The following is a 16,646-nucleotide window of genomic DNA, read 5'->3' on the forward strand; positions in this document are numbered from 1 at the left end:
ACTTACTGGCCTACTGTTCCGGTTCCCACCTCCTGCCACGCTAGATTAAACTATCCCGAACAGCACTAGTTTAAATCCTCCCGCCCAGGATATCGGTGCCCCTCCAGTTCAAGCGCAACACAAGTCCCACCTGTCCAAGAAGACTGACTCAAAATATTTGTTCAACTCCTCTGCAATTTCCTGGTTCCCCATCATTATTTCCCCAGTCTATGTTCATCTTGGCCTCTCTCTTCCTTTTAAGATCAGCAGTGCGGTTTCAATTCCTGTACCGGCCTCCCCGAACAGGCGCCGGAATGTGGCGACTAGGGGCTTTTCACAGTAACTTCATTGAAGCCTACTTGTTACAATAAGCGAATATTATTATTATATTTAAAGAAACTCTTGCTGTCCGTTTTCATATTACTTGCCAGTTCACCCTCATACTTTGTCTTCTCCCTGTTTATTATTTTTTTGGTTCTTTTTTATTGTTTTTAAAAACTTTCCTAGTCCTCTGGTTAACCACTAATCTTTGCCACATTATATGTTTTTTATTTCAGTTAAATACTATCCCTTACTTTCTTGGTTCACCAAGGTTAATTAAACCCCTTCCTAGAATCCTGCTTCCTCACAGAAATTTTTGTTGTGAGTCATGAACTCTTTTTAGACACATCTGCCATTGCTGATAACCATCTTTCCTACAAAACTCCTTTCCCAGTCCACTCCAACCAACTCTGTCCTCATTCCATTATATTTAGCCACATTTAAATCGATCACAGTTGCTTCTGACCCAAGTTTCTCATTCTCAAATTGAATGTTAAATTCTATCATGTTATGGTCATTGTTTCCTAGCGTATCTTTTACCCAGAGATGGTTTATTAAACCTGCCTCATTACATATTACCAAATCCAAAATAGCCTGATCCCCAGTTGGATCCATAACATATTGTTGTAGGAAACTGTTGAATACACTATGAATTCCTCATGGCTACCTCCGCCAATTTGATATTCCCCACCTCCAAGAAGATTAAAGTCATCCATGATTATAGTTACAGTTTTACAGCATAGAAAGAGGCCCTTTGGCCCACCCTGTCCATGTGGATCATCAAACATCCAACTATTCTACTTCTACTTTCCAGCACTTGGTCTGTAGCTTTGATTTAAAGTACGTCCTTTATTATCTCCCGATTTATTCTCCGGCCTACTGTATAGCTATTTTTGGGGGGGGGGGGGGGGGGGGGTTTAGACTACTCCCACCAGTGTTTTCTTCCTTTTGTTATTTCTTACCACCCCCCATATGGATTTTACATCTTCCGATTCAAGATCATTTCTTGCTAAGTAGTTATTCCATCTTGTAATAATAAAGCTAACCCACCACCCTGTCCGTCCTGCCTTTCCTTACGAAAAGTCACATACCCCTAAATATTTAGTTCCCAGTTTTGGTCACCTTGTTCGATTCCCTGCTGGGTCACTGCGCGGAGTCTGCGCGTTCTCCCCGTGTCTGCGTGAGTTTCCTCCGGCTGCTCCGGTTTCCTCTCAGTCCGAAGGCATGCAGGTTAGGTGAATTGGCCATGATAAATTGTCCTTAGTGACCAAAAAGGTTAGATGGGGTTATTGGGTTACAGGTGGAAGTGAGGGCTTAAGTGGGTAGGTGTAGACTCGATGAGCCGAATGGCCTCCTTCTGCACTGTATGTTCTATGTTGTAACCATGTCTCTGTAATGGCTATAAGACCATATCCATTAACCTCAGTTTGTGCTATTAATTAATTTACTTTGTGCCAAACGCTAGAACAATTCATTTTGCCCTGTTCCCATTTTTTCCTTTTTTGACCCTATTGTTGCTTTTTTAATTTTTGTACACACTGTCCCTTCCTGTCACACCCGTGGTATCATTACCTAAATAGATGCCTTGTAATGTAGTCATATTCTTTTGCTTTGCCAGTCTATGTATCCCCTGTACAGAACTGCCCCTCCCATTATTTAGTCTCTCTCCGTGGGAACAGTGCGATTAAAGCCGTCTGTTCACAATCTTGGTCTCTCAGTTGATCCCAAGACAAGCTTCCTACCTCATATTAATATCAATGAGATTGCTTCACTGTAACATCGCCCGACTACACCCATCGCAGTTTATCTGCTGCTAAAATCCTCATTCATGCCCATGTTGCTTCTAGATTTAGTGATTCCTGTGACCTCCTGGCTGGTCTCCTATAATTTACCCTCGGTAAACTGGAGATCATCCAAAACTCTGCTGCCTCTGTTTCAATTTACAGAAAGTTCTGTTCCCCGTCACCCCGATGCTCACAGACCTACATTGGCTACCAGTGAACCTACATCTTCATTTTATTATTCTCATCAAATCCCTCCGTGGTCTTACTCTTCCCTGTCTCTATAATCTCATCCAGCCCACAACCCTCCAAAATATATGTGATCCCCAATTTTAACTTCTCAACCTTTGGTGACCTTGCCTTCAGTCACTTTGGCCCCAAGCTTGGAATGCCCTTCCAAAAGCTCTCCATCTCCTTAACTCACATTCCTCCTCTACGATACTCCTTAAAAACCCATCTTTGACTGAGCTTTTGACCATCTGATTTAATATCTCCTTGTGTAGCTTGGTGTCGTACTGTTTGATAATGTCCTTGTGGAGTGCCTGGGGCATTTCATTAAAGGCACTACATAAATATTTGGTGTTGCAGCAAGTTCAACATATAAAGCTGCCAAATACTGCTGAAAAAACAGCAGTTTCACTTTGCTTAAGCTCACAATGATGGTTATTATGGTAAATACAATCTTAATACTTTTGCAACACAACGTTGCATCTACTCCCTCACGGGCCTGGGGCCTCCCTGGGGCCTCACGGTAGCATGGTGGTTAGCATCAATGCTTCACAGCTCCAGGGTCCCAGGTTCGATTCCCGGCTGGGTCACTGTCTGTGTGGAGTCTGCATGTCTTCCCCGTGTGTGCGTGGGTTTCCTCCGGGTGCTCCGGTTTCCTCCCACAGTCCAAAGATGTGCGGGTTAGGTGGATTGGCCATGCTAAATTGCCCGTAGTGTAAGGTTAATGGGGGGATTGTTGGGTTACGGGTATACGGGTTACGTGGGTTTAAGTAGGGTGATCATTGCTCGGCACAACATCGAGGGCCGAAGGGCCTGTTCTGTGCTGTACTGTTCTATGTTCTATGTTGCTTCATGAACCATTGAATTTGCAGTGCAGAAGTAGGCCATTCGGCCCATCGAGTCTGCACCGGCCTTTGGAAAGAGCAGCCTACTTAAGTTGTGGGTTTACTTAAGTCCACACCACCACCCACTAACCCCACTTAATGTTTTGGACACTAAAGGGGCAATTTATCATAGCTAATCCACCTATCCTGCACATTTTTTGGACTGTGGGAGGAAACCGGAGGATCCAGAGGAAACCCACGCAGAAACGGGGAGGAAGTGCAAACTCCACACAGTCACCCGAGGCCGGAATTGAACCCGGGGCTCTCGAGCTGTGAGGCAGCAGTGCTAACCACTGTGCCGCCCTGAAGGTTGGGTGAACACATAAAAATGGAGATGCCCTGGCAATGTGCAGAGGCTACAAATTTGGGTCTGGAGTGATACATTACCATTCTAACATTATTTAAAAAATAATTATTCAGAGTTGCTACATTTGAACTTGAATCATTTGCTGCTCCTTTGCTTGTTACGCTGATAAGCAGGAGACCACTAGTTTGCAAGTTTTTTTGAAGACTTCTGGGAGACGAGAGACACAACTCCAAACACGAGACAATTTCTACATACCCCAAACCTTATGTCAATAATCGCACACAAGACTTCCTTCCTTCCTTGGTGATTCATCAGCAGTGCCCTCAATTTAGAAATCATCCATGGTTATGATGGTGAGGGCTAGTACTGCGTCAATCATTGTGGTGGAAAAAGAGGCATCACGTCAGGCAGCAAATAAGATGCATACCACTCGGCAAATGTAAATTGGATTGGATTTGTTTATTGTCACGTGTACCGAGGCATAGTGGAAAGTATTTTTCTGCGAGCAGCTCAACAGATCATTAAGTACATGGGAAGAAAAGGGAATAACGAGTATAAGTTAAGTAAAAAGTGGATCTGTTGGGGAGAGCTCACAGAGTCGCCTCGCTGCGGCGCCATCTTGGATTGTGATTCCATCATAAAAACATGGGTAAAGTTGCAATTAAACAACAGATTTTATTGGTCCACTGGTAAAGGGGAAATATTCTGCTATCCCAGATTTAAAAGGCTCTCCTGCTCAGCTATTTTGTTTAAAATACCAACTAAAATCAAGGACAATATGATTGATAGGTACAGGTAGGTCTTGAATTTTTACAATTTAACAAGAAAATTCACAGCCATTGACTTAGTACTACAAATAGTAGAAACTTTAAGAGGCTTCAAACTCTTTTGAAATGAAATGAAAATCGCTTATTGTCACGAGTAGGCTTCAAATGAAGTTACTGTGAAAAGCCCCTAGTCACCACATTCCGGCGCCTGTCCGGGGAGGCTGGTAAGGGAATCGAACCGTGCCGCTGGCCTGCTTTAAAAGTCAGCGATTTGGCCCAGTGAGCTAAACAAGCCCCTTTTAATTCATGATGTGGAGATGCCGGCATTGGACTGGGGCGAGCACATTAAGAAGTCTTACAACACCATGTTAAAGTCCAACAGGTTTGTTTCAAACGCTAGCTTTCGGAGCGCAGCTCCTTCCTCAGGTGAATGATTTCACCCGAGGAAGGAGCTGCGCTCCGAAAGCTAGTGTTTGAAACAAACCTGTTGGACTTTAACCTGGTGTTGTAAGACTTCTTACTCTTTTCATTCATTTAAACCATTTCGACTAACACTACGAAGAATGTGCAAGACTGAAAGTTTTCATTACCTTGTCGATCATTTTCATCCATTTTGGTACATCTTCAAAAGTTTCTTTTTTAGTAATGTCATACACTAATACAATTCCCTTGGCACTCCTGTAGTACGCGGAAGTAATGCTGTTGAACCTCTCCTGCCCTGCAGTATCCCTGGAGAAAAAAAGTGATTTAAAAAAAAATCAAGAATATTTACAGTTGGGAATATCAAAGAACTACATCCATTCTGGTACACTGTCCAGTTGGTTCATTTCCCCCTGCCACCACCCTAATCAAAACATTGAGTTCTGCAGTCACGTCACTAGTCCAGAACTCTGCAAGAGTTTCTCATAATCCTCTCAGCATTAAGATGCACAATCGCTGGTTTATTAAAATAATTTGGTCAGAACGGTTCTTCAACCAGATATTCAGCCTTCAACAAGCTGACATTTTTCAGCTGCTAAGTGAATATATAAAGCATTGCTGTCGATTATCAGAAGTACATCTTTCTTTAGGTGAATCATTACAGCACTGATGGCCAATAACATTTATCTTCGAAAAAGGGTTTCAATGCTGTTCATTGATTTAATTTTGTTTAGCCTGACAGGTGAAGAATGCAAGGAGTTGTATTAGGCTCACTAACTTTAATTGACCTGGATGGGGCAGAAGGATAAACAAACACAAGTGGTTAGTATTATCAAATGTACAATACAGCTTGAATAAAGTAGTACATTTTACCTCCTTAAGCTCCCGTAGATACAGTGCTATTTATTTGCCAGCCTCTTGCAGCCAGATCTTAAGAGTCACACAGATGAGGAATGAGAACACACAGACAGTTAGAAATTAGACTACTGTTAACTGAAGGCTATGGATGAATAAGGAATCTGAGAGTGACGCAGCAATCCAAAGCCAAAGTCCTGCTTGGTTTGGGGGGGCGGGGCCAAGTGTTAGTAAGCTTTTAAAAACTGTTCAGAAGAGTCCATGACAACAAAGACAGCTGACAACAAACCATGTGTCACACAGACGTTATCTGCCAGAATATCTACATTACTCATTCTCACTGACGGGGCAGTATGGCAGCCAGATGTCATTTGGAAGACTGGAATCCTACGTACCATGTATTAGTGCACACAGCAGCAGCAGCCATCCTGCAACTTTATTAGATGCTTTGTGTTAAATGAGACCAAAGAAAATTTGTTGGAACACTCAGCATTGGCATAGGTGGTTTATACTCTTCCGAGGCAGACAAGGCAATTCTTGTTTTCCGTTATTTGGTAATTTTTAACTTCTAAATATTGTTTACTCCCGACAAACTGGAGTAATTCTTTGCCCACAAGAATTGGATTATTCAATAATTTGAGTTATGTGGCTTTTAATTAAGACTGCTACAGTTCAATAAAAGGAATAAGAGCGGCACGGTGGCGCAGTGGTCAGCACTGCAGCCTCACAGGACTGAGGACCTGGGCTCGATCCTGGCCCTGGATCACTGTGTGTGGAGTTTGCACCTTCTCCCCGTGTTTGCGTGGGTCTCACCCCCACAACCCAAAGATGTACAGGGTAGGTGAATTGGCCACGCTAAATTGCCCCTTAATTGGAATAAAAGAATTGGGAACTCCAAATTAAAACAAAATAAAAGGAATAAAGACATTACTCAAATTAGCAGGAATAAGTGACACTAATTGAACACATAATTTTAAATTTCAAGGTGCTGTCAGTCATTCTCAGGCTACAGGCTTCTGCTGCCCAGGTATGAATACCATATGTTTCACAGACAGGACAGTTTCCTCCACTGAAGGAAAGTCATGATAACCTTTTTATCTCCAACCTTTTTCCCTTTTCCCCCACAACACAGGGAACAAAATTAGGAAAAATTCCACCATTCTCCTAGGGGCCTGAAAGGGGGCAGTCTACTGGCTTGACTTTGCACTGGCTGATTCAAGATGCAGTCACAGGGGCTTGAAAACAAGGCACCCAGACTGCAGATGATAAAGTTGTGGCAGAGGTACAATATGAAATGACTGCTGAGGGCATGTGATAAAGGAATGATAATGTGAACAGAACATAACGCTCTGTCCAGGACACTTTTGATATTCCCTTGCCTCAGATCTTTTAAGATGACATTAATATAACCAGTGTGAAGCAGACTACACGAGGAGAGGTGGAAATAAAACTTCAGTTTGAAAAGGTAAAATAAAAGTCAAAAACCATCTTCAGTCAGCATTCTTTTTTCCCTAAATTTTACAAGTTGCTGCATAATATGCTGATATTCCAATTGGTCTCAAAACATTTTTAGGGTTGCATCAGTTAATATATTGCCACAAAACATTACTGCACAAACTCTCATCAGAGGTAGAAAAACCAGCCAATGCCAAGGATGAGATTGGAAGAGACATTTCATCAGTGAGGAGTAATGGAAGAGGAATGAACAAGTCAATGGCTGGAAATGTGCAGGTCACTTACCAGATTTGTAATCTAATTTTCTTCCCTCTTAGTTCTACTGTTTTGATTTTAAAATCAACACCTACAGACAAAATACAGTAAAAGGAAAAGGAGGAATAAGAAGCAAAAGCAAATTACAAGATTGAATTCAAAAGCAAAAAGGTAAACAAATTACCGTTTCCAACAGCGTTCTGTGAAAGCAAATAACTGGAAAGGATGGAGAAAGTTAGGCCACCCAAAAGACGAGGAGAGATACTATAACTTTCTGCACATACGCTGTACAGGGGATGAAATGCACGCACTCTAAATTAGAGCACAATATTACACAATAAATATTTTGGTAAATTTTATGTAGAAGTGAAATACTAGTACAGCTAATTAAAATACAAAGCCTCAGCAGATCAGGATGTATTATAAAAGTCACTTGTTAGGATTGAAACCAGGGAACTCAATTTTTTGACTGCGACTAACTTCTCACGGCACTGGATGGCCCGCTGCTGTCTGGATTCGGTGATTTAGCGAAGGCCTTGCATTCACTTTGGTTGCACAGAATCCAAGTTTAACGGAATGCAGCTGAACTCGGAGTGCGGGCTGGCCGTTAACTTTTTTATCACCAATTAAAGTTAAACTCAGCCTTTTTTTCCTGATTTTAGCCATTTGTCCTTTGAACCAACTTGGCCCAGATTTGCTTATTACCATGATTACATCCAGCAGATGCAGACGTGGAGGTGGTGTAGTGGTACTGTCACTGGACTAGTAATCCAGAGGCCCAGGCTAATGCTCCAGTTCACAAGGTCAAGACCCACCACGGCAACTGGTGGAATTTGAATTCAATTAATAAATCTGGAATTGGAAGCTCGTCTCAATAATGGTGACCATAAAACTATCATTGATTGTCATAAAAATCCCTTAAAAATGCCTTTATGGAAGGAAATCTGCCATTCTTACCTGGTGTGGCCTACACGTGACTCCAGACCCTCAAAATATGGTTGACTCTTAGCTGCCCTCTGCAATGGGTCCAGCAAATCACTCAGTTCAAGGCAATTAGGGGTGGGCACAAGTAATGGCCATGCCATAGACACCCACATCCCATGAAAGAATAAAAAAGGCCAAGTTCAACCAAAGGAAACCGAGGTCCATGGGAAACCCTGGCAGTGATCATGACCAAACAGCACAGGATGATGGTTGTGGTGATTAGAAGCCAATCACCAGAACATTTCTGCTGGAATTCCTGAGCATAGTATCATCAGCACTAATTCAACATCAACATCCTGAGGCCTGAGCATAGCATCATCAGCATTAATTAAACATCAACTTCCTGAGGTTCGGCGATATCAAGAGCAGGTCAGAGGCTGCATACTCTCACAGATGGCTCGCTGCCTGACCAACAAGGCTCAAGTTAATAACCTGCTGTAATATCATCCAACACAAAGCAGACTGCTCGATTAGTTCCTCTGCTACTGAACCTAATACCCCAACTACTCTGGTGCACAATGGTCATGACTAGAGGACGAATCGTGGCAACTCACCAAGATCACTTCAACAGTGTATCAAATGCCCAACACCACAACTACTAAAGAGGACAAGAGGGCCAACATCACAGGAACATCATGACCCGCAAGTTATTTTCTAAGTTACATACTGTCATAATGCACTTAGTGTCATTCTTTTGTCGTGAATCAAAATTCACCTTCAAACACCAATGTAGGAGCACCACAATGACTGTAGCAGTTCCAAGGGACCGCCACCATCTTCTCAGAGAAAATAGGGATGAGCAATAAATATAGCATGGCTAGCATTGCCGACATTCGAAAAATATTTTCTTCAGCACCTTATGTAAGAAAGCCAATGATTGAAAACCAAAAGCATAAATAAAATACATGCTGTCTAATACATACAGCACAACCAATTATTGTCTTATATGGCACAGTCGAACTGACAGCAAGGTCAAAATAACTAGCAGTGAAATAGATTTACCCAAGTAATAACACTAATTTGCACACTATCCTGTGGCATTAGACAATCAGTTTGGAGAATGAACTGTGGAAAGGATCGTCTCCTACACCTCCAAACCCATTCACATCCAAAAAGGTGATTTGAAAGTTTAAGTTCCTTGAAGCTCTGTGGAACTCGACCAACATTCAACTAATTTCAGTATGTCAAATTTGCTCCTTTAATTCGTATTACAGTACACAGTGCTCACTTCAGCACACACAGCACCGGTTTCCTTATTATTTTTGGCTGTCAACGGTCACAATTTCCTTCATTCATTTGATTTCTCCAACTGCAAATCTGTACTCACTCTTCGATATAGTCTGCTCTACTTCAGCCTGATCTGATCAGGCTTTGGTCCGGGGAGGGTGGCACTTAAAACAGAGACTCACCACTGCTACTCCCATTCTAGGGTTATTCACCTGAATGTATGCATAGGCTCAACTGCAGGCTACAAAATCTCCAATAAGTGGGTCTCAATTATAAAATGCCTGGAGCCCCCTTGGAGAATGTCATCAATGGGATGAAACAGGGGCAGCACAGTGGTTAGCACAGCTGCCTCACGGCGCCACGGTCCCAGGTTCGATCCCGGCTCTGGGTCACTGTCCATGTGGAGTTTGCACATTCTCCCCGTGTTTGCGTGGGTTTCGCCCCCACAACCTAAAGATGTGCAGGATAGTTGGATTGGCCTCACTAAATTGCCTCGGAAAAAATGAATTGGGCACTCTGAATTTATTTTTATAAATCAATGGGTTGAAACATCTGGTATTGATCACACACTCATCAAAAAGGGCTTCTTTCTGCCCCATTAACAGATTCTCGCTTATTAACCAGCCCCACCCCCGTTCCTCCCAATCCTTATCCTGCTGTTAAAACCTGCTGGTTGCAAAAGGAGTGGAATTAAATTTGCTTATATTTGTTAATGTTCCTTGCACAGAATGACCGAGAGAATGATTTTACACACATAGTATATTTTATATATAGAGGGGGAATTACGAAAGAAGAATAGAGGGATTTCAGTAAGAGGTGACCAGGCAGTGAAACATTGGATAGAGTCAAGGAACAAAGTGAGGCAGTAAGGCTTCAGTTGTCCAAATTTCTGCTCAGAAAATCGGCCATCCTCATCTGATCCAGCCAATATGGGACTCTAGATCCACAGTAATGTGCTTGACTCTTAATTCCCTTCAGCTCAATATAAATCATCCAACATGATTTTCACAGTAACTTCATTTGAAGCCTACTTGTGACAATAAGCGATTTTCATTTCATTTTTTCACATGTGCAACTGGCAAAAACAAGTTGGTATGAATATGCCTGCCAATTCAGTGGGGGGGTGCAAGTACTTCCTGTCTGCAATTTTAATAATCTTTATTGACTCAAGTAGGCTTACAGTAACACTGCAATGGTTACTGTGAAAAGCCCCTAGTCGCCACATTCCGGCGCCTGTTCGAGTACAGGGAGGGAGAATTCAGAGTATCCAAATTCCTTAACAGCACGTCTTTCGGGACCTGTGGGAAGAAACCGGAGCACCTGGAGGAAACCCACGCAGACACGGGAAGAAGATGCAGATTCCGCATAGACAGTGACCCATGCCGGGAATTGAACCTGGAACCCTGGCACTGCGAAGCAACAGTATGCTACCGTGCCACTGAAGTTGTGCATTTGTCTCCCCTCTTGCAACAAAACTCTGCTGGATGCATCTATCCTAACTTGCACCGGGTCCGATTCATCCATCAACCCTGTGTTTTCTGATCTGTACTGGCCCTGAGTCCACCAATACCTACATTTTAAAGTTGTCAGCTTTGTGTTGAAATCCTTCCAAGGTCTCACCCTACCTATCTGCAACTTCCGGCAGCCCTATTACCCACCAAGAACTCTGTGATCGTCTAACTCCAGCTTCTAATATATCACATTTCCTTCACCCCACCATTCAACCCAAGCTATGGAATTCCTTTGGAAACTTTCTCCGCTTCCCTCTGCTCCTTCAAGCCCGCCTGTTTGCCAAGCTTTTAGTCACATGTACCAATGACTCATTTGGCTGTGCCACTGTATTTGTCTGATTATAGTCCTGTGAAGCACCTTGGGATATTGTAGTTGTTGTCGTATCTTTACGTCAAACCCTTCCATTAGTATTGCTGTGCTCACATAACAGAAATACCTAGGTGGACAAGTCACCTGATTATACACAATTTCACTGACAGGTTACCGCAAATCTGACCGCTGGGTTTCCACGTTTACTCAACACAGAGTTCAACAACTTCAGACTGTAACTACTGCTCCCATTTTGTCAGACAGCAGGTGCTAGTTCTGGTTTTGCTGCCCATTTACAGCTTGGGTAGACTCATCTTTTGCTTCTTTATTTGTCCCATCACAATTCTCTTTTGCTCATAGTATCATCCTTTTTGTCATTTAATCACCTCTGTCTTCCACCCCAAGATACCTAACCTTTTGTTCTCGACACACCACTCCACCCTCCTTCTCTACCTCAGTACCTGCTTAGAACCGGTCACATTTCCAGCTTCTGACAGCTTGGATGAAAGGTCATTGCCCTGAAACATTAACTCTGGAGAAAGATGCTGAGTATTTCATATGTTTTTATTTTACAATCTTTTACTGGGGAACATAGGAATTGGGAGCAGAAGTTGGCAATTCAGCCCCTCGAGCCTGCTCCGCCATTCAATCAGATCATGACTGATCTCTTCCTGATCTCAAATCCACCTCCCTACCCGTTCCCCATATCCCTTGAATCCGTTTTTTAAAATCAGAAATATATCTATCTCCTTCGTGAAAGCATTTAATGACTCAGATCCCACCGCACTAGGGGGCAGCGAATTCCACATATTCACCACCCTTTGCGAGAAGTAGTTCATTCTCATCTCAGTTCTAAATCTACTGCCGCTCAACCTATAACCGTTCAATCTCGTTCTAGATTGCCCCACAAGAGGTAACATTTGGTTTACGTTTACTTTATCAATCCTTTTTAGTATTTTTTTTTTTTGCACGTCGATCAGATCCCCTCTCATCCTTCTAAACTCCAGTGAGTAAAAGCCTAAACTGTTTAACCTCAACATTTTCATCCCCGGAATCAATCTGGTCAACTCCTCTGAACTGCCACATCCTTCCTCAAATAAGGGGACCAAAACTGGGCACAATACTCCAGATGTGGTCTAACCAGCACCCGACACAATTACTTCTCTACTTTTATACTCCACTCCTTTGTATCCACCTCCACATTATCCATCCCATTCCCACCCAGACAAATCAAATGGCTAATGTCCAAATGCATTAACCAAGTATTTACTTTACTCTTTAGGTTTTCAGTACACATTGAGATATTATAGGTGGAAGTTGTAAAACATTCTAATGCAATTATGTTACAATAGACATGAGGCTGCTTCCATTGGGCCTTCATTGACTCTTGGAATTCATCGACCCAGTGTTGGAGAGTTCATTTTTGAACAATCAAAGTAGCCAATAGCAAAATGTAAATTTGCACTAACAATCAGCAGCCACTTTCCCAAATTGGGTTCACTGGGTTTCAGACTAACATCTATAATGGCAGATGGTTGGGCTGATTTGGGATCATTTTGTCATGTATACATACATACAGTGAAAAATATTGTTCTGCATACTGTATTGTTCAGGCAAATCATTCCATACATGAAAAAAACATAGGACATACATAAATACACAATGTAAATATATAGATATAGACATCGGGTGAAGCATACAGTACTACTCAGAAGAGGAGATGCGTTAAGAGATCAGATCGGTCCATAAGAGGATCATTCAGGAGTCTGGTAACAATGGGGATGAAGCTGTTTTTGAATCTATTAGTGTGTGTTCTCAGACTTTTGTATCTCTTGCCCGATGGAAGAAGTTGGAAGACTGAATAACCTGGGTGGGGTTTGATTATGCTGCCCACTTTCCCAAGGCAGCAGGAGGTGTAGACAGAGTCATTGGATGGGAAGTGGGTTCGCTTGATGGACTGGGCTGTGTTCACAAGCCTCTGCAGTTCCTTACGGTCTTGGGCTGAGCATTGCCATACCAAGCTGTGATGCAGCCAGATAGGATGCTTTCTATGGTGCATCTGTAAAAATTGGTAAGAGTCAACGCAGACATGCAGAATTTCCTTAGTTTCCTGAGAAAGTATAGGCCTGTTGTGCTTTCTTGGTTGTAGTGTCAACATGGGTGGACCAGGACAGATTGTTGGTGATGTGCACACCTAGGAATTTGAAGCTGTCAACCATCTCCACCTCAACAGCATTGATGCAGACAGGGGTATGTACGATACTTTGCTTGCTGAAGTTAATGACCAGCTCTTTAAGTATGCTGACATTGAGGAAGGGATTGTTGTCTTTACAACACGGCACTAGGTTCTCTATCGCCCTCCTGTACTCTGACTCATCATTGTTCGAGATAAATTGTTACGTAACTGCTGAGCTCCACTTCTGCGCAAAGCCCTGTGCAAGAAACCAACTCCCCCCCCACCCCCGCCCATACGTAATCAGAAATAGTAATCAGTGGAGCACCATTGCAGCTATTTCAGAGGTAGAGTTTGAAGTAGGTATACGGCCTTAGTCCACGTTCTGAGCAGCAGGTTAGCTGGCTTGTCACATTTCAGACAGCTCTGGAAATCGGATGATCTGGGAAGCTGAAGTTCAGGTGGTCCTGGATGGTGACTGACAAAGCAACCTGAATCTGAGCCGCTAATACTACACAACAAAAGAACCTTTAGCTGATAATTCACCCCAATGCACAGATGGACCTATCAATCGTTGGTAGCTTGAACTACTTGAATAAACAGCTGCCACATCATAGCTTGTGACATTCAGAGGGTGAAATACATTGTACTGTGCAAGTCAGTTCACATTGCTTCCATATACCCATTGCAGCTTCTGACCCTATTCCACAAGCACTTTTTAGAAGCTTCAGCTATTGCAAGTAAGAAACAACTTTGGTCCACAAGCAGTCGGACAGCCTAACTTCATTTAAGTCAAATAGATTTTCAACACATATCTAGTCTGAGAACTTCAGACTTGCAAAATAAAAACCACACAGCCTTTAATTCTCATCCTTTCGCTCCTACCTTCTCTTCAAACATGCCATCCCCCTATTCCCAAAGTTCCAAATGAGTAAAATCAATCTACATTAACTTGTCTAAACTGTTCAGAGAGAAGTACTGTTTCCAAGTCTAATCCATCTTCCCCGTTTTTTTGTCACTGATCTGATTACTCCAACTGAACTTTTCACCAACGTTACCGTGATAATCAGAAGTATTTAATGAAGAGTCGTCCATCTGAAACATTAACTCTGCTTCTCGTCACAGATGCTGTCAGACCTATTGCCTATTTCTAGCATTTCCTGCTTTTTCTTTAAGATTTCCAACATTTGCAGTATTTTGCTGTTGAACTTTCACCAAGTAATCAAACATAATCAATTTAGCATCAACTCTGGCTATCCTTTATATGTGGGGAATATACAAGTAACAGAACTTCTGTATCTCAGAATTCAGCGTTTGACTCAAAAATATTTATCAAAATATTTCTTTTATGGAACGATCTGCTTGGACTGTACGCAGAACAATACTTCTCACTATACCTCGGTACACGTGATAATAAATCAAATCTCAAGAGTGCATGAATTAATTGCAACAAAATCACCACTCCAAAGTACTCAGATGTAAACAAATTTATAACTTCACAATAATGTGGTCAGATACCTATTACATGTGAGTGCCGGGAAAGAGGTTCAGCAACAGTTTTCATTCATATACACTTTTAACAAAGTAAAACATCCCAAAGCACTTGACAAAAGCTTCACCAAACGGAATTTGACACCTGGCTACATGAGATATCAGAGCCAACGCTTGGCCAAAGAGGTAGGATTTAAGGAGTGTTTGGAATGAAGAACGGTAGAGATGTTTAGTCAGGAAATCTACTGTTTAGAGCCTGAGTAGGTGCTATCAATGGCACAGTGATTAAAATCAACTTGGATGAGAAGCAAGGGGAACATGCCACTCGGCATTAAAACCTCCTTCCCCACTCCCCGACAGCACTGGCACTAAACAGAACTATGATGTGGACTGGGGTGGGCACAGTAAGATGTCTTACAACACCAGATTAAATTCCAACAGGTTTATTTGGAATCACTAGCTTTCGGAGCACAGCTCCTCACCAGGAGGCACTCACCTGATGAAGGAGCTGTTCTCCGAAACTGTGATTCCAAATAAATCTGTTGGACTTTAACCTGGTGTTGTACGATTTCTTACTAAAAGGTAAAGTAACATAGTTCCAGATGATCAAGGGCTGCTTTCCCCTTTGAGGGGGGGGGGGGGGGGGGGGAAAGAGCTGAGTGGTGGCGATTTAACCTGAGAATCAGCTCACCTCAGACGAGGGCAAAGTTGAGAATCAGGGCCTTCATGAATAACCTCAGCTGATACAGGAATTGAACCCGTGGCTGCAGGTCTCGCTCTGCATCACATTACAGCTGTCTAGCCAAGTGAGCTAAACCAGGTACCTGGGCAAGGGGGGGGGAATCTTGGACACTGAATGCTCCAGGGTCTTCAGAGGCGCGGGGGAGGCAGTGAAGAGATCTTGGCAACTGGGTGCTCCAGGTTGTTTGGTGGGAGGGGGGAAACCTTGGACACTGGGTGCTCTAGGGCAGTGCTTCTCAAAGTGACCGGTACGCGAGCCATCGTCTGCCGGTACTTGGAGTGTTTCCAGAAAAGAAAGAGACAGTAATCCTGGATTGGCTTGTTTCACTCACCGGTCCCTGGCACATTGAAAAAAAAACTGCCGGTCCGCCACATCAGATAGTTTGAGATGCACTGCTCTAGGGTGTTTGGGGGGGGGGGGGGGGGGGGGGAGAACACCTTGGACACTGGGTGCTTCAGGGCACGGAGGGGGGTGGAGGGGGTGTGGGAGAGGAGATCTTGGACACTGGGTGCTCCATATTGTGTGTGGGGGAGGGGAGAGATCATAGAATTTACAGTGCAGAAGCAGGCCATTTGGCCGATCGAGTCTGCACCGGCCCTGGGAAAGAGCACACAACTTAAGCCCAAGCCTCCCCCTATCCCTGTATACCACCTAGACTTTTTGGACACTAAGGGGCAATTTATCATGGCCAATTCACCTAACCTGCACATCTTTGGACTGTGGGAAGAAACCAGAGCACCCAGAGGGAACCCACACAGACACGGGGAGAATGTGCAGACTCTGCACAGACAGTGACTCAGCGGGGTATCGAACCTGGGACCCTGGAGCTGTGAAGCAATTGTGCTAACCACTGTGCACTTGAATCTTGGACATTGGGTGCTCTAGGGTGTTGGGGGGCGGTAGATTCTGGACACTGGGTGCTCCAGTGTGTTGAGGGTGGGGGGCGTAGGGGGTAG

At 43.3% G+C, this 16,646-nt stretch overlaps 1 protein-coding gene across 1 annotated transcript in view; it reads right to left on the reverse strand.

Moving 5' to 3' along the window:
• The window catches only part of rab12 (RAB12, member RAS oncogene family), a 32,720-nt gene that overhangs the window by 15,196 nt on the left and 878 nt on the right, over window positions 1-16,646 (reverse strand). Inside the window, exons 2-3 of the mRNA XM_038808712.1 lie at window positions 7,283-7,343; window positions 4,858-4,996 (exon numbers count right to left, since the gene is read on the reverse strand). Of these exons, the coding sequence (XP_038664640.1) occupies window positions 4,858-4,996; window positions 7,283-7,343 (200 nt within the window). The remainder of the gene's footprint in view (window positions 1-4,857; window positions 4,997-7,282; window positions 7,344-16,646) is intronic.

The sequence above is a fragment of the Scyliorhinus canicula genome, chromosome 10 (genome assembly GCF_902713615.1).
Source record: "Scyliorhinus canicula chromosome 10, sScyCan1.1, whole genome shotgun sequence".
NCBI classification, from domain to species: Eukaryota; Metazoa; Chordata; class Chondrichthyes; order Carcharhiniformes; family Scyliorhinidae; genus Scyliorhinus; species Scyliorhinus canicula.